This window comes from Vanessa cardui, chromosome 5 (assembly GCF_905220365.1).
Source record: "Vanessa cardui chromosome 5, ilVanCard2.1, whole genome shotgun sequence".
Taxonomy (NCBI): domain Eukaryota; kingdom Metazoa; phylum Arthropoda; class Insecta; order Lepidoptera; family Nymphalidae; genus Vanessa; species Vanessa cardui.
The window spans coordinates 14,408,699-14,432,331 of NC_061127.1; the positions used below are offsets into that span (position 1 = coordinate 14,408,699).

Sequence of the window (23,633 nt, forward strand, 5' to 3'; positions counted from 1 at the left end):
TATATATATATATTTTGAGTAAAAAACGAAATGTAGAAATATTTACATACGATCGGCCGATTTCAATAATACGTGTTGAAATCAAATTATTTTATTACTTTTAAGTGATCACTTTGAAGTTGGTGTTATTTTTTAGAAAAAATACTTTTTGTAGGGGTTTTTTTAGATGTAAATTTTTTCTCATGTACGTATATTTTGTAAGTTAATAAAATACTATTGACCAATATATCCGATGCTGTAATTGGTGAACAGAAGTCAAAACAAGTTAAAAGGAAATGATAAACTACCAAGACTAGCCACCAGAAGTTTAACATAGCAAACTGAATAGGCCAACATTCCATCTATGACGGTAAATACACATGAGACCACAAGTTCCTAAGTTCTAGGCTCAAATCCCTTGTAGTACTGGTAAAAGGTTACTGGGTTTTTCTGTCGAAAAATTGTCAATTATAGGAAATTATTTAGTTTGGAAATTAAGTATGTATGTACATATACAGTGGCGTGCTTAGAAAAACACTTAAAATCCATTTATCCTACGCCTGAACACTTTTTAAAGTCGTGACAGATTTCCCTTGATTTCGGACTATGAAAGTTTACCTTTGCTTGATCGCACATTTGTGAATAGGCTATTTGACTGGTTTTTAAAATCCATTTTATATTATTTATTAGAAGTTAAGGAACCCCGTAAAAGTTGATATTTTTATTTCTAGTACGTATTTGCCGAAAAATATCATATTAAAAATTCCATATTTAAATAACGCGCGAAAACGCTACGTGGACAAGATGGCGCTGCAATGGGGTCGGTGACGTAACTTTGCTGTATTTTAATCTGTGGTACCTATAGTAGAAAGGCAAGGTTTACAATAAAGTGACTTCATCATAAGCCCGGCCAATCAGGAGCGTTTTGTGTCACGTGACAAACGTTTGAAAAAATGCATTCTTATTTATGGATTTTTGAATAAATTACGTATTATTTTCAACTTTCGTCAGTAAAGAACCATTTTTAAACTTATAATATACACTGATTACAATAATGTACAGCTTATTTTTCGCATTGTCAAATAGCCTATTATAAAATTTCATAAATGTCAATTGAGATTTTCCAAGATTGAAGATGTCAGGCGGACGTCATGAATTACCAAAAAGTAAGAACGTAGACAAGCAAAAATCACACGCGGAAGTACTAATTGTCAACTCAGAGAGTTGTATTGTTTACTTCGCAGAGTGATTTACCGCCGGCACCACACTAGGACAGCAAATAGTTCTCAATAAACCTAGTTAATCCTAAAATATTCGCCTATTCATTTCATGCTCAATAACGCCATCTGTGCCTATACAGATCAGGAACATTGCCAAAATTGAAATTGTTTCGCCATAATTCCTAAGATATAGTACGACACAACTTAGATGTAGCATCGGCAACTACTACTGATTTATACAACCTATAAAAAAAGCTCCCCATCGCGCCATTCGACGCTATTTGTCGCTATAGATTCTCGCATCAGTTCAACCCGAGAATGCAAGTGGATGTAAATCGACGTGTCAAATTGACGAATATATTACGCCATATGACATTACAAGTTATTACGTTTATGTAAAGATCGTATTCAGTTAAGAAATAAATATTGATAATTTGGGATAGCGTATCTACTTAATTCGGATGTGATCGGTTTTACGAATTTTGCCGATGCTACATCTGAGTGGTGTCGTGCTATACGTCCTATGTTATCTGTCACATGCGATTTATTACTTTGGTGATAAATTGTGCAGTTACTAAAAAGTCACTTGGTGGTAGGGTTTTGTGCAAGCCCGTCTGGGTAGGTACCACCCACTCATCAGTTATTCTACCGACAAATAGCAGTACTCAGTATTGTTGTGTTCCGGTTTGAAGGGTGAGTGAGCCAGTGTAACTACAGGCACAAGGGACATAACATCTTAGTTCCCAAGGTTGGTGGCACATTGACGATGTAAGGAATAGTTAATATTTCCTACAGCGTCATTGTCTATGGGTGATGGTGACCACTTACCATCAGGTGGCCCATATGCTCGCCCGCCAACCTATAACATAAAAAAAAATTATATATATAATAAAAAAAAAAATACATATTTTAATATATTTTAACCCACAAACTTTCTTGAAATTATTTTAAATCATCATTCCCTAAACCATCTTTAGGAGTTATTGAACGTTATATTGTTTATTTTATTATAAACAGTGCCATGCTTTTGTACAACTGTTATGTACAAAGCATTTATACCTCATAACGTCGTAAATAAAAAATCTTGGCTGAAATGATTTAAAGCAGCCTCATCCTTCGTGAGGGTCTTGCTGACTTCACGACTTTATGCGCACCTTTCATAATACACACCGTATTTCTTATCGAGGCTATAAATTCTGACCCAACTTATGATATCCACTGACGAAGGTTTTTCCCATTGAAATATTACGATGAAATAAAAATTCACTTAAATTTCATTTTAAAAGAATCATGTACGTATTAATAAAATTATGGCTGTGAATGTAAATATATAGTACAAAGATTTTAGTTGCGATGATACCTATTATTTTTATGAAAAAGGTTTTTTTACACATAATGCATAAAATCCATCGAAATTGCACGTATCGACAACGTTATTATAGTAGTTATTCTAGCGCCAAATAACAGTACTCAGTATTGTTGTGTTTCGGTTTGAAGGGTGAGTGAGCCAGTGTAACTACAGGCACAAGGGACAAAGCATCTTAGTTCCTAAGGTTGGTGGCACATTGACGATGTAAGGAATAGTTAATATTTTTTACAGCGTCATTGTCTATGGGTGATGCTGACCACTTACTATCAGGTGGCCCATATGCTCGTCACCAACCTATTCCATAAAATAAAAAAATAAAAACGTTATAATTAAAATGTGTCTAATTTTTTCACATTCATTAAGGTGGCTTCCCATATCCCATTGGCGACGACGACATTTGCCGCTCCACACCAGACTTTCTTTTACGAACGAAATAGTAACCTTTGTTAATTCAAATTGGTATTGCTAGATTCTTCGAGAATATTCTATCATTTGACGCTGAATTGTTCCATTTGTCTAACAACGGTAAGTACTAAAAAGGGAGACGTTTCGAGTTCCGAATTGTACCAATCCTTAAGGATATGGCTCAAATGCGCGAGGTCGAGAATTGTCTGGTAAGATGCCGTCAACAATTTTTCTCATTAAATTATAAAACGCAAAACGCTTTCAATGAAGTAAGTAGTAAGTAAAGTCAACAGCCCTTATGTTTCCTACTGTTGGGATGAGGCCTCCTCTTAATATTCCACATATTCCACCACGGTGTTCCAATGCGGGTTTGTGGAATACACATGTGGCAGAATTTCGATGATATTAGACACTTGCAGGTTTCCTCACGATGTTTTCCTTCACCGCCGAGCTCGTGATGAATTATAACACAAATTAAGCACATATATATAGTGCTTGCCTGGGTTTGAACCCACAATCATCGGTTAAGATGCACGCGTTCTAACCGCTGGGCCATCTCAGCTCTGGCTTTCAATGAAAACTTTTTTTTTTTTTTTTTTTTAATTTTTTTGTAACGTTCAATCTGTTACTCTAATCGAATAAAATTTAAGAAATTAGTTTTGTAACTGCTTCGTCAATCATGGAAAGCACTTTGTCTTAAGCCGCTGCTATTAAATTAGATCACAATGGAGACCAGGCAATGACACATGTTTTGAAAGCCAGTCCTCTCTAATATTAAACTAGCGACCCGCCCCGACCTCGCACGGTTGCAATACTGATATTATATATTCTACATAATTTGTTTATTTACGTCATCACATTAGAAACTCCTAAAATTATCAGTGTTTCTTTACTATATTGTCCATGTGTTATATACAAAAACCTTCCTCTCGAATCACTCTATCTATTAAAAGAAACCCCATCAAAATCCGTTGCGTTTTGAAGATCAAAGCATACATAGAAACAGACAGCGGTAAGCGACTTTGTTTTATATTATGTCATGAAGGCGATGTGACGTGACGTCACAATTTTAATTTAAAACGTCATCTCAAACTGTACGCTAGGCGTAATATACTCCAAGTAAAAGGTTTTAAATAATTCAAGCTGAGAAATATTACAAGACGGGCTGACTCAAAAGTCCTTTTGCACGCATTCGCGTCGGAATGTCTTCAAATGATTGAAGAAATAAAATGATTGAAATTTTTCGCTATATCAAATATGTTAGTGAAAAATAATTTAAGGTTATATTATATACTTTAAATATTGTAACATGTTAACGTAAAAATATTTTTTTTCTCAGTCATTGCATGTAGATGTGTGACAATTGCAACAACAACAAACAACAACAACAGCCTGTAAATTCCCACTGCTGGGCTAAAGGCATCCTCTCCCTTTGAGGAGAAGGTTTTTTGGAACATATTTCACCATGCTGTTCCAATGCGAGTTGGTGGAATACACATGTGGCAGAATTTCTATGAAATTTGTCACATGCAGGTTTCCTCACGATGTTTTCCTTCACCGCTGAGTACGAGATGAATTATAAAGATAAATTAAGCACATGAATCAGCGGTGCTTGCCTGGGTTTAAGCCCGCAATCATCGGTTGAGATGCACGCGTTCTAACCACTGGGCCATCTCGACAATTACAAACGTTACACTTTTTCTATATTATTAAAATAAATTTAAAAACAGCTTCAATAAATAAGTTATTGGATCTGATCGCTAATAACGGTTGCGAGTATCTTTTTGAACTAACCCGTTGGATGATCTGCCAAAATTCATTCAATTAAATACGGAACGCGATTTCGAACATTCGTGATAACTGTAGGATGTCCATTATATATTTTTTAACAAGGACGTATGGTATTTAAAGCATTTGTACTATGTTTCAAATTTGTACATGTGTAAGTACAGATTACGAACCATAGTAGGCACATATCATACCGTCAGTCACAATGCGAGTATTATTTCTAGATGATAAATAAAAATTTTAACAAAAAGAAAAACCGACTTCAAACAAAACACTATTTTAAAACAAATAAATATACACTAAAAAGTAATAAAAATAATTGCGTATTCAAAATATTTTTTAGAGTCCTCCTGAGTAAAATGAAATGAAAAATATTAGACTAGTTAAAGGTCGATTTACGATTATATAACGTAGTTATAGTTATTGTTAAATTTGGAGCAAGTTTCAAATATCCAAATAATTTATAAATAAAAGATTCAGCCGAGTATCGCTAACGTGCTCCTCAGAATTGTTCCGTTCCCGTCCGTTCTGTTGCTTTGTCATGGATCCTATGCTCAGAACCTTAACAAACTTTCATCAAACTACCCTTGGAGTATATTACCCTTTATAGTAAAAAAAGAATCATCAAAATTGGTTGGCGCAGTTTTGAGCTATTCACCTATTTATCGCGCACCTACATAATGCAATCTTAAGACATATATCGTTTTCATATAGACGCCATCATCAGAACTGGACTAAATTAAAATGGGATCACACGGGAAGCAAAAAGTGTCAAAATCGGTCCACACAGTAAAGAGTTATGAGGTGACGAACATAAAAAAAATACAGACGAATTGATAACCTCCTCCTTTTTTAAGTCGGTTGAAAATTGGGCGTGATACTAATGAGTCACTTTTAATTAAATCATTCACATTAACATTGCTTGTTAGTATGTGTTGTTAATAACTTGCAACTGAATTTAAAACAAACTAGATGACTAAAATAATTATAAACTTAAATAACGTTTATTGTTTTTAATTTTGTCCAAATAAATATTTGATTTATTGAATTATAAAACATACAAAGACAATTTGACTTTATATATAAAAAAAACTTAATCGCTAATCGTCGCAATTTTTATAAAAATAATTATATCTTATGCTATAATAGCATTAAAGTCATATAAAAAATATTACTGAATTTTTTTTTCATATTAAATTAATAGGCTATTTGACAATGCGAAAAATAAATTGTGAATTATTGTAATCAGTGTAGATTATGAGTTTAAAAATGGTTATTTACTAACTAAACTTGAAAATAATACTTTATTTATACAAAAATCAATAAATAAAAATGTATTTTTTCAAACGTTTGTTACGTGATATAAAACGCTCCTGATTGGCCGGGCTTCTGATGAAGTCACTTACTTGTAAACCTTGCTTTTTTACTATATGTACCACAGATTAAAATACAGCAAAGTGACGCCACCGACCCCATTGCAGCGCCAAATTGCCGAAGTAGCGTTTTCGCGCGTTATTTAAATATGTAATTTCTAATATGATATTTTTCGGCAAATATGTACTAGAATTTAAAAAATCTACTTTTACTGGGTTTCTTAACCTCTACTAAATAATATAAAATGGATTTTAAAAACCAGTCAAATAGCCTATTGTCCTAAAAATAATAGATTATCCCTATACCTTTTAAATATATGGTTATCCTATTTCAGCGTCGCAACAATGTATACAGCAATGAAAAGGTATTTTGAAAACTATTCAGGAGCGATTCAATCGTCGTTCAGATGTCAGTGAATTCGAGCGTACGGTCAGCAAAAACATTTCCTAACTAAAATGAAAAACAAAACATTTTGTATTTTAATTATACCATATTAATAATAAAAAAAGATTGTTTGTTTGGTTTGTTTTTTGTTACATATTAATGAAATCTTAAGCTATTAGTTTCACTTCAATTCTGATTGATCATTTATTTTACAATTATTTGTCAAATCGAGTCGCAATCGTAGACGGTATCGGTCGCCTCTTTTCCTAAATATATATTTCTTGAGCTGAGATGGCCCAATGGTTAGAACGCGTGCATCTTAACCGATGATACGGATTCAAACCCAGGCAAGCACCACTATATATACAGGGTTATTGGTAACTCGACGTATGTCCGTTAGGAGGTGATAGGGGTGACTATTTGCATACATAATTTTAACATATGCTAAGTGCAAAAGCGAACAATTTTTGAGTTATCACGGTTTTTAGTTGTTTGTTGAATTTTTTGTTTGATTGATTTATTTTCTTATCGCTAATTGTTCACTCATCAAATAAACAACTAACGAATCAACTGATCTGACTCTTAAGAGAACGATTCATTCGTTTTATTGTCGGATTTTTCAATGGCCAAGTAACAAGCTAGTACTTATCGAGGATTTGAGTTGCCAAATTCACTGTTATCCCGTATGAGCGAGACACACATATGGTATAATGTGTGTTAGAAGAGGAGAGCATATGTTTGGTCATTCATTTATTTGACGTTTTAAAGTACTGTACTTAGTATATTTTCCGTGATACATATGTATGTTTTTTATACATTCTTGAATGATTATTTTATGGTTTGAATTTTGGCCTGCTATCCTATTATTTAAGAAAAATATGCGGTCAAGATAAAAATAGCTTTGTCACAGTTAAAAATCCATAAATCAAAACAAATCAAAAACATTTTTATTCAAGTAAACTTTACAATGAAGCGTTTTTGAATCGTCAATAATTAAATACCACCGTTTCGGAAAGCAGCTTCTAGCAAGAAGAAAGGGCAAGAAAATCGTATAGTTGCTAGTTCATATAAACAGATTTACAATGCTGTTATTTACAGTAATTAATGTCCTATCATGGAACCCGACCCTAACTCCTAGCGTTTTCTTTCCAAAAAGTACTCTTTCAATGAATAATACTATTTATTTATTAAAACCAACAATGGCCCTAATTATATCTATTGAAAATATGTTTGTCTGGCCATCAAATAAGCACATGGATTTATTCCTCAGTTAGAGGCGTTACTTACCAAATAAAGATTGATTATTCAAAAATACAATATTTTGTTATCAATCAAATGAAACTTGAGTGAGTGATTGAGTATCGAAATACCTGCTTTAGATGTTGAATTCAAACTCCTGCAAGACTTGGAAACCGAATTTTCTTTACATGACCTTGTTTATGGTATAAGTTGGCGGACGAGCATATGGGTACTCCACAGGGTACACCACAGCCACCTGATGATAAGTGGTCGTCATCACCCATAGACAATGACGCTGTAAGAAATATTAACTATTCCTTACATCATCAATGTACCACCGACCTTGGGAACTAAGATGTTATGTCCTTTGTGCCTGTAGTTACACTGGCTCACTCACCCTTCAAACCGGAACACAACAATACTGAGTGCTGTTATTTGGCGGCAGAATAACTGATGAGTGGATGGTACCCAGACGGGCTTGCACCAAGTTAAATTTTGATTTGATTTGAATTTGGAATGCTTAGGATTTGAATTAAGAACCTTGATTACAACCTTGCAAATAAAACTGACGAGGCGTTTCCCCTTATAACATAAATCCCAAACACATTCAATTGCCATCATTATTCTTCAAAGAGCAAGATGTCAAAGCTGACATCATAATGATAAACCAATTGAAATCGAATCGAAATGAATTACGTTTAATAATATATTTCAAACGCTTTCTGATTACTTTAAGGGATCACCGTTTTATTTAATCCTTCAATTTATTTATATTTTTTGTCTACTTTCTGTTTTTGTTGCTGGCCATAATTTTTTTTGGAGCTCATTAATAATTATTGTACGTATTAACCACGCAATGAATCAAGGAAACTTTCAAGTTTTTTTTATATTCATATATAAGGCATACATTGTATTACACTAATCTTGTGGCAGTTTACTAGAATACATGAAATGCAAACAGAAGCCACATTAAAATTCCTGACTTTCCCATGCCATGCCATTGTGTTTCGGAGCTTTCTTCCTAGAGAGAGCCTATAAGCCATGCCCCCTAGGGCAAGAGTGATCTCGTGATGTCTGCTCAAGGCCATCAAACGTGGGGTGCAAGTCAGTCACCTCCTCGTGGTGCGCTGGGCAACGGGGCCGGCGTGAGCTTGCTCGTCGGCCACGGCTAAGACTGGCGGGAGGGATGCCGCGGGGCTGCTACTGGTACGTTTCTGGTTGGCGTCAGGGCGTCAGGGCTCCCGGCCGGGCGGGAGGCGTAAATGCCTTTCCTCCTCGTAAAACAAAAAAAAGGCCATCAAACATGAAGGAGATATGAAAATGTGACCACAGAGTACATGATGTGGTTCACGTCGATGAACCACTGATCTATTAACTTTTTTTCGTACTAAAGATCTCAGACAAGTCTACCAATGACTAATACTTAAATTTTATCTTTTACCTCTGCTAAATTCATAGTCAAATTCTATTTATTCAAGTAGTTACTAGTGGTGTGACCCGTGTTTTGGAGTGCAGTTGGTTGTTAACGCCTGAAAATATGAAGGTAATGCAGGAATGTAGGTAGGAGTATATTTTCTACCTCGGTTCATACTAAATTTCACCAGCGTAACAGACAGACAAACAGACACACTGAACTTCTGTTATTAATCACTATTTATAACATTATAACATTAATTAGTATTTTTATTTTTTTATTTTTATATCATATACAATTATTTTTTGAAGATTTCGGTTTTTAATTCGACATCCCTTTACTCCAGAGTCCTCCTCATTTCTCCTGTCATTGACCTCTGACGTTCGAATGATCTCGTTAATAAAATAATACATGTTGAAAAAAAGTTATTTATAATGATAAACTTAAATCGAATAGATCGTCTGCTTAAGAACGGTTCTTAATAAATAATCATAAAGTTCCGGTATAAAAGCCAGCTAGTGATTTAAAAATCATACATCGAAAGTGAAGTTCATAGAAACAACAATTATGATGGTTTGGAATAAAATGCATTGTATCATTATGATATTGCTTTGGTCTGAGTCACCCGTTATATTGGGTTTGGACGAAAATTCCATAAATTTTTCAGTGGATTACTTCGTCAGTATCAAAACGAAGTATGTCTGCTTATTGACTTGTGGGAATCGTAATTGTGAGTTTGATACTACATTTTTATTAGTTGTAGATATTTTTTTATTTTATAGTTTTTTTTTCTTTGGTATAGGTTGGTGGGCGAGCATATGGGCCATCTGATGGTAAGTGGTCGTCATCACCCATAGACAATGACGCTGTAAAAATATTAACTATTCCTTACATCGTCAATGTGCCACCAACCTTGGGAACTAAGATGCTATTTATGTCCCTTGTGCCTGTAGTTACACTGGCTCACTGACCCTTCAAACCGGAACACAACAATACTGCGTACTGTTGTTTAGCGGTAGAATATCTGATGTGTGGGTGGTACCTACCCAGGCGGGCTTGCACAAAGCCCTACCACCAAGTAATTTTATAACTTGTCTTAGACTTTAGTTGAATCATTATTCATTATTTTATTTATAAATATAGAAATAATTTTACTTATTAATAATACACTGATAATTTAATCCTTCAGACATTTAATAATAGTATTATGTTTCACCTCTTTCTTATCAGAAAATATTCAGATTTCCTCAAAATTCACAAGAAAATACTTAATTAATTATTAAACTGAATCCTATTTTGGCACGACTTACTTAAAAATACCAAAATTTTCAAATCAGTGGAATATAAATGAACAAAAAATAATTTGTAAGTTTAAAATACGAATACTAAGGTCCAGTTTCACCATACCCTGTTAAATATTTAACGTATTGTTAAGTCAGTTAACAGACTGTTAAAGTTATCGAGTGTCCCACCACGAGTTAACGCGTGTTTATTTCTTATAACAAGCCGTTAAATTTAATCACTGCTCTAGAGGTCCGTTAGACAGTAACAGACAATTAAAATCAAGATGGACGCTGCGTACAAATTAAATTTTTCTTCAATCATAGATTCATCAATTTTTGATCGCAGTAGTTACTGCGTCCGTTTTCTTATTTTCAACTAGATCCTTGTATTTCGTAACTAAATTAACAAGGATTTCCTTTTCATTTGACTAAAAATTCGGTCCGTGTCTTTTCTTTGACATAGTTATTTATATTCAATAAGAAGCACAATAAACCAAACCACAAACACAATCAAAAAGCACAAAATAATACTACATAACCTCAACTCAAAAATAAATATTACCATGTTATGATTATTTGGTGTTTCAATCGTTTTAAATCAAAAGTAGTCACCATTTCATTGAAATCACTCGGAGCTAACGATTTTTGAAATTGGTCGCGTAGCACAACAAATGACGTATTATACGACTAGATAAAATATTACCGAACTTCGTCTACATGACATGTCACAAATAAGCATTTCAATTTGGTTGCTTAAAATAAGAGTGAGTAACTTACAAGTCATTCAGTTAAATGTTCTGTTTAATAACGGCTTGTTAAATTTTGTTCCTGGGACATTTAATGATATAACAGCCCGTTAATTATTAACAACTCATTAGTAAATTACTAATTAAGATTTAACAAACATAGTTTGGTGAAATTAGACCTAATGTTTGTAACATTGCGTCGAACAGGGAACCGAGAGTTTGCCAAGAGAATTTCGACTCATAACATTGCAGTTTCAACAGCATATCTTAGTAATAGACAAAAATTGGATTTTAATCTGATTAAATTATGCCTGAAACAAACTTCACTACCCATTGGAGTATTTATAAACCCACATTGTTCAGCTTTCGAAGACGTCATGTATTACGTGAGTGGATTACGAATGTATGAAATATGAATACTTAAGAAAGTTATACTTATAAAGTTGAAAAATTTTAGGCATCACAAAATTCACTACTAGATAGAAATCACAAATGGCTAATTAATGAACACAACAAAGTTCTACATAAAGATTTATCAGTAATGTTTGATGAAAAATATGTATATTTTGAAGATAACAATACAAAAACAGGAGCAGATAATGTTAGTGATGTTAAGACTATCGTTGATGTACTTAATAATCTTAACTTGAGCGTCGACGCTGATATAACGGTATCTATTAAAAGAGGTACGATGTGTTTTAATAAATATAGATCAATAGAATACAAGAGCTGATAACATATATTATGTTAGTTGAAGCAAAATTAGATATAACTCTTATTAAAGTTTTACTGATATTTTGAAGAAATTTGGTATTTAATATTTTAAAGAGTAACTAACGTTTAAAATATTGTTAGACAATGTTTTATAAAATATAATTCACATTAATTAATATTACTTTTATCCTAATATAGATTCTTGGAGATACAATTTATACGAGTTTTTTAATTTTGGCAAATGTCGTGGAGGAAAATTTGTTATTCAAAATATAGGTAACTGGGATGTAAACAAAGGTAAGTGAACAAAGCTAAATAAGAAAATACTTCTGTTAGAGTTCGCTTCTAACAGTTAAAAATAAAACGAAACACTCGTTGCTTTCCATGCTGGGTAATTAATTATATCTTTCTTATAAGTATTCAAAACGGGATACGTATCATGTTTTTTTTGTTTTCCTTTAGTAAAGCTCGATATATTGATAGCAATCCTTTAAGTCCCGTAAGTAATAATTTATTGTGGGGTAACTTCTGAATTTCAAAGAATCTACAATATTGATTAGTTTAGTCAGCTGACAATACATAGAATTGAGAATTATTCCACCTTATCAAAACGCTTGACTATTATTCTCCACTTGTTTGATAAAACGTTTTTATATGACGTAGCTAATGAAGAGGACATTTGAAAATAGATGTTTTAATACTAAATTTATTCTTAACAAATCTGTTTTATGAAATTCTACTAAAACAACTACTAAGGTATTTAATTATGGTTTTGTTGCACAAAATTGTAATATAGACACTAATTTTTGATCAAAAAGTATCTTAGTTCGATGAAGGTAATTACTGTTGTTTTTAATACTAACAAAATTATCTACGATGACGCTTATATGCAGTCGTAATTTTCTCGATCCATTTTTTTATTACTTTATAGTTTTGTAGAAGGGACAAAAATATGACCCATCTTTTTGTAAGTAGAGTAAAAATACCAATGCGTCAATAACTGAGCTGAGATGTAATGCCCTTGTACCTGTATCTACACTTGCTCACTATTTTTGAGAGTAATAATGCCTACCCAAAGCCTTAAAACTTACCACCAAGAATAGTACAGAAATTTGAAATGAAAAAAATTCAATATAATAATTTGACGCAAATTTGAATTTTACATTATATTCGTAAAAACAAGTGCTGTACTGGCTTTATAAATGAACTATGTACGAATTCTGTGATACAAATAGAAAATGTTTACACACCATATCGGTGTGTGTGGTAACCATTTTATACTCAAATATGGTTTAACTATATTTTGGATTTATTGTTAAGTTAGTTCATATTTCAGGTTTAAGCCTCACAAAGACGTTTAAGTATTATCGCAGATGGAATTTCCAAAAGATGACCCTCAGAATGATCGTATCTGTGAGTAAGAAATATCAATTAAAATTAAAGTGTTTAACGATGTGTATGTTTAGAGTTCTGTACCTCGAAATGAAAAAAGGAATACTTATAAGATCACTTCGTTGTCTGTTTGTCTGTCTATCTGTCAGTCAGTTCAAGACCATTTTCTCGAGAACGTTTCAGGCAATAAATTTGGAATTAATAACGGAACCTAAAGATTTCTGTCACTTGGAGCTATGAAAATATCAAACCTCTAAGTCAATGAAATACAAAGATATTCGCTTCTGTTCTATACAGTCGCAAAGGCAATCAAAACCTGTTGGGGCAAGGGAGTTTGACGTAGAATCGTGAAATTTAATAACAAGCAATATCTTCTAACACAAATATAGGATAATAGTCGAAAAAGTAAAATTTATTGCTACATTTGTACGTGTTTGTCTGTCTGTCCGGTGGTCCGGAATCCTCCCTAATTATAAACTCACAATTCACTAATTTTGAGAGGGTAGCAATTTGCACTATTTAATTTCTTACAACAAAAATGATATCGATAAAGGGGATTCAAGAGGTTGTAACCCTCTTAGCAGTAATAACTCTTCAAAAAGAATGACTTACCACTTTTTGACAGTCAAATAATTGTGTGAGTCTAAACCAGCCATACGATGTGGTACAAAATTGTGGGAACAAATTAGGACCCGTACTAATTATCTATAATTACTTTGTATATTATACATAAAGGAGCGTCAGAAAAGGACTCATAGCGATCTTGGCTGTCGTTATGCATGGTGGGCGTTGTAACGGTAGGAGTTTCAAAAATAAGAAAAAGTCTTATTATTTTATTGTTCTATAATTTAACACACAAGGCACAAAATTAACACTGGATTGTAACTTTACGAGCCAATAGGTTAGCACGTGTACACCTCGTACAGCAGCTGTCCACTGAATGACGGTCGCTATTCATCGAGGCGTTACCCGCTCGTATTATTTAAAACTAACAATAAATATTATAATATTAAAAAAATCTAATTTTGATTAACATTAAATAATAATATAATAATTTCGTAATTTTTATCATTAAAACTAATCAAAAATCAGCGCGCCGTCATACATAATACTTTCTTGAAATTATATAAGAAAAATTCATTCATCAAAGTATTTTTTCTAGATGAATCCTGTACCAAAGGTCTTTCACCCGGAGATGTTGTTAGGCAGGATCCCGGACCCTGGAGTCGCTGTTATAAGCCAAACAGGTGCCCAGCTTCTAAACGAGATAGCAGGAATTCATAATTTCAGGTGCTCTCATCGAAAATTTTTCACAATGTCCAATTTTTCCTTCTAAATCTCAACCATGTTTTCAAGTTAATGCTCAAAAATCTTGATAAAACGAAGTAATTAAAACGAATAAAAATCGAGAATCGAGAAACGATAACGCAACGACAACGAATCGATCAGGAATAAATACCGACAAAGATATTTTTGGAACAATGGATAAGTTTTTTGTTTAAAAATATGGCCTTGAAAATTTTAGGTACACTTACACTGTTGTAGATCGATGGGTCGGAGACTACAATCGGAATCATTCATATGTAAGTATGTAAAGTAGTATTGTATAAATACAGTGTGCAACTTAGGTTTCACATTTTTCATAAAGTACATTATTAATCTATGCCTAATTTAAAAAAAAAAATGAATTTCTATATATTGCATATATATACATGGTACATATTATACGAAAATAACATTTTTTTCACATTTTTTGTCTGTCTATCTGTTTGTAACAACTTATTTCTAAAACCGTTTGGTCAGGAGTTTCATTGGAATATAGCTGATATAATAAGGAGTAACTTAGGCGAGAATAATACCTTTTCGTTAAATTCAAACGCACGCAAAGTCGCGGTCACAACTTATATATGTATAAAGTTATGATTGTACTGAGTGTTTGTCCTGATCACAATTACCGCACAACAAAACTACTGAATTTAGAAAATAGAATTAATTTTATGATGTAGACATTCACTACAAAGAATTTTTAGACATTACAAATTTTAATGGCGAAAGGAGAGGGGAAGTTTGATATGAATGAAATCCTTACGCAATCAGCCTCAGTCAGATAGTCACTTAAATAAAGATTGTTCTCTGACAGGCGGCAACAAACGCCCTGTACTTCCGTGAACACGACATAACACCAGTTCTGCGATTTCTGCCAACCCATTTCTCAAGATATGACGTAGTTTTCCCAACTGTCACATTTATTGAGTAAGTGATTTATTTTATTTATATCATCTTTATCAAGTTAGCTGGACAATGAAATTGATTATGTGATGGTAAGTGATCCTTGACAGATATTGGCGCAAAAATAAATATTATCTATTCCTTGAAGAGCCAAACCAACCTTGACCAAAGGTGTTATCCATTTGTCTTACACTAGCTTACGAATCATATTGAAACACTATAATACCGTGCATGTTTGGCGGTAGAATATGTAATAATTGGGTAGCACCTACCTTGGACAAAATCCCACTAATTATGTAATCATGTACAATTAAAACTTTACGTAGATTTAGAGATCTTTGTTTTCCAAAAAAGACACAAAGTCCCTTACATGAAAAAAACAAATTCAAGTAATATTTAATGTCGTTCTTAAGATATTATTACAATAGCGAGTTGTTTTACTCATTTAATGTATTAAATTTTTAAGTGGGTAGTTTTTTATAATATATTCCGATAGTTTAGTTTTGAATACATTAAATGAGTTTACAGATTTTAAAGTAGACGGTAATTTATTATAATACTGTGCGCCCTCATATGTAAACATTTTTTTGCCCAGTTTGGTTCTAGTCTTGGGTAAAACTAAGAAACTAGCGCGGCGCGAGCGCATCGTACGTTTACATATTATGTACCACTTAAAATACCGCTCCATCGTTCATGACAAAACTATATATTGAATATAGTCGCAGTTAAAAGAAATAAATTTAGTGAATTAGTTGAATTTAATGCACCAAAGATCACATCTTCACTTCATAATGATAATGGTTGGGACGACGATATATCAAGTACAGGATATTTGAGGTTTCGATTTACAATATTCATGGACGGTACTGACCACATACCATCACGAGGACTCGTTCCATGTGTTCATGACAAAACAATAAATTACATTTTTTAAATAATTAATATAATTATAACAATTTACAGAACAAGATACTACTATAGAATTCCTTCTTACGGTATTGGAAAATTCGAGAATCAATTCTTAAGGCCACTGTCTACCGCTACCTGGTGGTGCGTGGTAGCCGTGGGAGCACTATGTGGTATTGTCTTAATGCTGTCAGCGATCGTGGAAAAACGTCCGATAACCATAGATTTTGCTTTATTCTCAGTCTTAGCATTGATTTGCCAACAATGTAAGTGTTAGCTAGATATTTTAAACGAAATTGCTATTATTATTTTTTATATTTAAATAATATTAAAATATAATAAATCCACACACTTTGGGAATAAATAAAAAACTTATTAGTAACAAAAATTCTTGCGACTTATGACAATTACAAAAATAATGGAAAATAATAAAGATAATATAAAATAAAATAGCAAGACAGAGAGAGGAAAGAGAAAAGAGTTGAAAAAGAGTTGTCAGTCCACTGTTTCGAATTAATCCTGTAATTTTTTCCAGTTTTTGAAGAATTTGAGGACATAAAACGCATATCTTCAGGTATTTATTTTAATCAATCATGTAATCAATCAATCATAATCATTTTAATCAATAACTTATAAAAATAAATAAGTTATTGATTTATGATCGTCACTTATATAGAAATGGGATTGGCAAGAAATGTTAAAGGATATATTGATGAAGTTTATATAACGAAGACGAACTTTTACACCCACATTGTTTAACAGTATAATGTATAGTAAGCCAAGTATGATTAATTTCCAAAATTTCAGCGTCATTAATGTTAAAACATGATCCAAAACAAATCAATAATTACCTAAAATAATAATAGAATGAACGAAATAAAGAAAGAAAGAAATGTTTATTAGGATACGAGACACAATAAAAAGAACAAAATATATGAAAAAAAAGAAAAAAACACATTAATTAATTAACTAACTTAATATATAAAAATACAACAACAAAACAAAACATAAATATAATTAACGTGTCCTAAAAGATGTGCATAATACTTATTGATATTTTTTTTTCTCAGCCAGGAAGTTAACAATATTGGTAACAGGATTGTCCTGCCTTCTGATCTACAACTATTACACAAGCAGCGTCGTGAGCTGGCTCCTCAATGGACCTCCACCCTCCATTAACTCCTTGTGGGAACTCCTCGATAGTCCACTTCAACCAGTTTTCCAAGATACAGGATACTCATATTCTTGGTTACAGGTAAATTGGTCTAAGTAACTACAATAATATTTTAAAAGGGCGACAGACATTTATACTTAGATTGACAATTTTTATTGATCATGTATAGGACTTTTATCATTTTAATCGATGAAAACATCGTGAGATAACGCATGTGTCTAATTTTAACGAAATTCTTCACATGTTAGTCCACAAATCCGTTTTGGAGCAACGTGGTGGAATGTGCTCGTAACCTTCTCCTCATACGAAGAGCAGTCCTTAGCCCTGAAGTGGGAAATTTACAGGCTAATACTATACAACAAAACAACAACAACAGCAGCCTATAAATTCCCACTGCTGGACTAAAGGCCTCCACTCCCTTTGAGGAGAAGGTTTGGAACATATTCCAATGCGGGTTGGTGGAATACACATGTGGCAGAATTTCTATGAAATGTCATATGCAGGTTTCCTCACGATGTTTTACTTCACCACTGAGCACGAGATGAATTATAAACACAAACTAAGCACATAAAACAGCGGTGCTTGCCTGGGTTTCAACCCGCAATCATCGGTTAAGATGCACGCGTTCTAACCACTGGGCCATATCGACTCTCAATACTATACTATATAAATATAAATATAGGAATACTATACTATACATATATTTAGAACAATGATAGTTTATTTGTATAGAAATAAACCTGAATAATATTACAACTTAATAAATCTCAGTACCTCAGATAAATTTGACATAGAAAATCACTCTCTTACAATATTTCTTTTACAAAACATTCAATTCGGCTCTAAAAGCACAATTTCATCGTTAATTTGTAAGTCTATCGGTTCAACAAATGTGAAAGTATAACATGTGTTGAGTGTAGGTTTTTCATCTACTGTCGATAGAGAACTGAAAATATATCCTTTGACGACTGAGCACTTTAAACTAGATGGTATTTTGTCTGATGTAGTCATTTATGTTTTATTATATGTCCGATCTAAAATAGGTCGGTTTTCAATGACCCCAAATTAGATAACGTCACTGTTATAAAAAAAAAATCGAAAAGGTATGCTAAGTTACAATTATTTGACAGACAATTAATTGATTTGAAATTTTAAAGTTCAATTGTAGGCCTTCAAAATAATGCCTCAATTAACGCTATATTAATATATACACAATCATATGCAATTGATACACAACTTAACTGCTTTGTTTTACTTTAGTCTGCTGGCGAAGCCTGCGATCAACAATTCCATGTCGTGATATCCGTTATGAATCGTAATAATATCGGCACGTTATAGAAACCATCAGCTTCTGCTAAAACTTCGGCCCATTTCAACCGACGCTGAAGGTTTGGCCGAAGTTAAATCAAGCTGCGAATAAAACTGAAGGTTTTATCAGTCTAGACAATATATGATTGTCAAACGCATGTATATCGTGTATATTTGTTCAGGCAAAATTTAAATCGAAATTTTGATGGAATTTAAAATATGAGCCATCTAAACGAAAGATAATGTTCTTATATCTTTCTATTCTGGAACATTCTCAACGAGTGATCTAGATATTTTCTCATAGTGCGGATATTGAGCTTTTGATAAAGACTTTAATTTCAGTTGCCGGATTATTATTATAACAAAAAGAACGCAAAAGCCGAAGAAGTTCTGAAGAAAAGAATATTAAATATGAAGAAGAAAGGAAACAGTATCATTATACCCGTGAACGAAGGCATTGATTTGGTCAGAAAAGGAGGTAGCTTTGAAATATCAATGTATTTTCTCTATTTAATATTTTTATTGAATAATAAATGTTAATCATTCCCTACATTACAATTTACCTCTGACATTAGAAATTGGAAATTTATGTTTTATATTTATACTAGTACCAGACCGCGGTTTTTCTCGCGTTTTAGGGTGTTTGTTGTCATGTTGATTTCCAGTTAACTTCGTTTGGTACGAAGTTAACTGGAATTTAACTGGATTTTATCAAATTCGGTTAAGCGGTTTGGTCGTGAAATAGTGACAGACAGACAGAGCTACTTTCATATTTATAATAATAATAATAAAATAATAATAAGATAAATTGTTGTTGACACTTGGTGCTAGGGTTTTGTGCTAGCCCGTCTAGGTAGGTGCCACCCACTCATCAGTTATTCTACCGCCAAATAACAGTACTCAATATTGTTGTGTTCCGGTTTGAAGGGTGAGTGAGCCAGTGTAACAACAGGCACAAGGGACATAACATCTTAGTTCCCAAGGTTGGTGGCACATTGACGATGTAAAGAATAGTTAATATTTCTTACAGCGTCATTTTCTATGGGTGATGGTGACCACTTACCATCAGGTGGCCAATATGCTCATCCGCCAACCTATACCACATAAAAAAGATTATGAATTGATAATTGTTCCTTTTTTTATAGGTTACGTCTACCATACCGATGTGAACAGCGCTAATAGTAGGATATCTCAAACTTTTACACAAAAGGAGCTGTGTGATTTAGATTCATTGAATTCAATGGAGAAAAATCTTTTGTACCCGTGTGTTCAGAAGCGTAGTCCGTATAGAGAGTTTTTTATTTGGAGGTAAACCTTTATTTTATCGCTTAAACAGAACCTTGATTATACACGTATATAAACGTGTTAATTCTTTGATAATTTGTAATAGAAAAAGAAAACTCATGTCATAAAAGTTTATTGTTTGTATTTTTTATATGTAGAATAACATTAATTTATTAACATAAGAATTAATAAGATTAAATGCTTAAATACATACAAATATGAACTAAAACTAGTTACTGTATAAATCTTGACCGCGTGGAATGGTGGCAAGAAAGCTAGCAGCATTTCCCCGTTGAATCGCAATTCCGATACTCTGGGTAAAAAACGAACCAGCCCTCATGTCACCAGTGGAGGAATTGAGGCGAGGTGTCATACTTTTGATGAAGCTTTTTGCACCACTATTCCAAGGGCCAAGCGTTTTGACAGAAAAAACGAATAAAAAAAGATTATAAGTAATAATTTAGGCATGGATTTATTGACTTCAAGGCAAGATATATACATAAAACTTTGAGTCTACTTTATTGATAGTCTGTAATAAATAGTGGACAAGAGTAACTACTGAGCTTCTTGCAGTTTCTTCTCGTTAGAATCTACTTTCTAAACTCGAGGAAAATTTACGTCTAATTCAACTATGTATCATTGCCCTTTCTTATTTGATTATGTTGTAGTCTGTCTCGTCTGATGGAAAGGGGTATAATACGATGTATACAGCAACGGACATGGTCTCATGGCGTGAAATGTGAAGGGAGTTCCCCGAGAGCTTTAGCTTTGGGAGGTGCTGCTCCAGCATTCATACTCCTAGCAGCTGGATATATATTGGGGACTGTTATCATGTTATTCGAAAGGTAATATAGCTGGTAGAATTATTAAAGATATTTGATATTGAAAATCTTGATCGTCAAAGCATTCAGTACCAGGCAGGCAGTTTTGACTTACCATCACATGAGATATTCGCCTATCCACCTTTATTTTAAGCATCAAAGAGCGTATTACCATAAATCGCCTTTCAACATTTCATAAGTGAAATACGAAGTGATTTCACATAGAATAGAATAACTATTGTCGTTTCATATTCTTACTTTTTCATCCGCTGTTTGGTCGCTTAAAATGTTGCTTATGTCAATTTCATCAAAATCGGTTCAGCATTTTGTTCAAGCGTAACAGAGAGACAGAGTTACTTATTACCAAATGCGAATTCATATTAGTATAGATAAGTATCACTTTTTGCAACGATTTTTTTATAAGTGACATTAATTTTGAACACTTTATTTTTCAGACTCAAATGGAAACAAGAGAAGTCGAGACTTAAACGCTTTTAACGAAATACAAGCACTTAAAACGAACTTATCAATAATTTTTACAACACTTAGCATTTCGCAATCACTTTTAAAAAACACTTTAGAGAGTGTATCTATTGCCTAATTAAAAGTAACTTTGAAAATAAATTATAAACAGCTGATACATTTATATATTTTATTATTCCCTTACATTTTAAACTAAATTTGAACAACGCATAAAAACTATCTGTTATGTTAAATTTTAAATTATACAAATAACATTTACTCCGAAAATAAATCTAATAATCTAAGTGTTAGATTGATATGGAAGCTGAGATATCGAAGGATACTGGTCGATCAAACTAGATTGATGTTCGTATAACATGGGCCAGCAGCCCCAATAAATAATAAATAAATAAAAAGATCAGTATTTTGTAGATATATAAAAAATCAAGTCAAATGTATTTTATAAAAATAAAATTTATAATAATCTTCTTAAATAGACAAAAATTCAACTCCACCAACGCTTCGGAAAACAGTCTCCAGCAGTACCAAAGAAATGGAGACTAACTCTCATACTTCAGTTATTAAATAAACCTGATTCTGATTCTAGTTAACCGTTTTATAAATTACTGGGGTATAAAGTTAAAGATGGTAACTTTATACCTCAGTAAATAATAAATATATTTATAATTTGGATTATGTTCCAAACCGTCTCCTCAAAGGGAGAGGAGGCCTTTAGCCCAGCAGTGGGAATTTACAGGCTGTTGTTGTTGAGGTATAAAGTTACCATCTATAATACTGTATCTATATCCACTGGGTTACTCACTTTCCTAACATCACAGAAAGATTCTCTAAGGAATTAAAAAATATCAAGACGTTAGTTTTTTTTGGTCCCCTTACGGTGAAAGGATATGAAAAATTCATATTTGTTTAAAAGTTCTCGCCGTCTTCCGACCCTTTAGTGTCGTCGCTTTGAGGGCCACAGGTGCTGATTTCCCTTGCGACTGTGTGGGTTACGGTTACCAATACATGTAGGTACCTATTGGACAGAAATAACATTCAAGTTACGCTAAAATGAGCCTTATCGAATGAAATCATTTTCAAATCAAAATTTTATTTTGTTCAGTAATATAACAATCTCTTGATATATCATCTTTATCTTTATTACATAGTATAAAGCAAAGTCGCTCTTAGCCGTCTGTCCCTATGTATGCTTAGATATTTCTAATTACGCAACGGATTTTGATGCGATTTTTTTTAATAAATAGAGTGAGTCGAGAGGATAATTTTTGTACATAATACATTGACAATATGGTTAAGAAACACTGATAATTGTAGAAGTTGCTAATGAGATGTCGTAAATAAACAAATTCTGTATTACATTTAGTGTCAGCGTTGCACCCGTCGCTAAACCTTCAAACCGCATTTCAATGGCAGATAGCTGGTATGAGGAATAATGTAGGCTACAATAACATTTTAGTTGCATTCAAACAAACGAAGTTGCGGGCTTGTATTAAAACAACTTGTATTAAAATCGCATAATTCTTAAAGAAATTATAATGACAAGAGTCCATTCCCTTGCATTACTTTTATTTGGTATCCTTTAAAATATGTTCGAAAATAAGTTCCAAAAAAGTTACTAATTTTTGAACCTGCGTCTTTTTAGAACGCTATGCGACTGTAAGCTATTGCGCTATTGACGCCTAAATTAGTTTCTTGAAAGTTTTCCCTATTCATAATATACATTCCGGGACGAGATGGCAGCTTCACTCTGACAGATTTCTAAAGCGGACATTCAGAAGTGCTTCAAAACGCCCACTTGAATTAATTATTTTCTTACATAAAATAAAGTCAATTAAATTAAAAATAATGATACTAATTAATTAAGAATTAATGAATGCAAAGAAATTATCCACGTGCTAGAAGAAGATTCTGAGAATAAAACAGATAAGTGTTCATAGGTAAGGAAATCATCGAGAGGAAACCGGCAAGTGTTTAATATCAGCGAAATTCTGATACATGTGTACCTACCAACTCGCTTTGGAGCAGTGTGGTGGAATATGCTCCAAACCTTCTCAAATGGAGAAGGCCTTAGCCCAGCAGTCAGCTTTGACTTGGTGGTAGGGCTTTGCGCAAGCCCGCCTG

The 23,633-nt window shown here is 33.0% G+C and overlaps 1 protein-coding gene across 1 annotated transcript; it reads left to right on the top strand.

Annotated features, from left to right (window-relative positions):
* The first annotated feature begins 9,772 nt into the window (after positions 1 to 9,772).
* LOC124529843 (ionotropic receptor 75a-like) lies at positions 9,773 to 21,582 on the top strand. The gene is made up of 15 exons (XM_047103766.1): positions 9,773 to 9,902; positions 11,409 to 11,587; positions 11,659 to 11,887; positions 12,114 to 12,212; positions 13,252 to 13,328; positions 14,470 to 14,597; positions 14,833 to 14,890; positions 15,448 to 15,560; positions 16,500 to 16,708; positions 16,978 to 17,016; positions 17,513 to 17,697; positions 19,267 to 19,402; positions 20,070 to 20,232; positions 20,877 to 21,053; positions 21,485 to 21,582. Exons 1-15 carry the CDS (start codon positions 9,773 to 9,775, stop codon positions 21,525 to 21,527), a joined length of 1,965 nt encoding a protein of 654 aa, XP_046959722.1. The 3' UTR covers positions 21,528 to 21,582.
* The last annotated feature ends 2,051 nt before the right edge of the window (positions 21,583 to 23,633 follow it).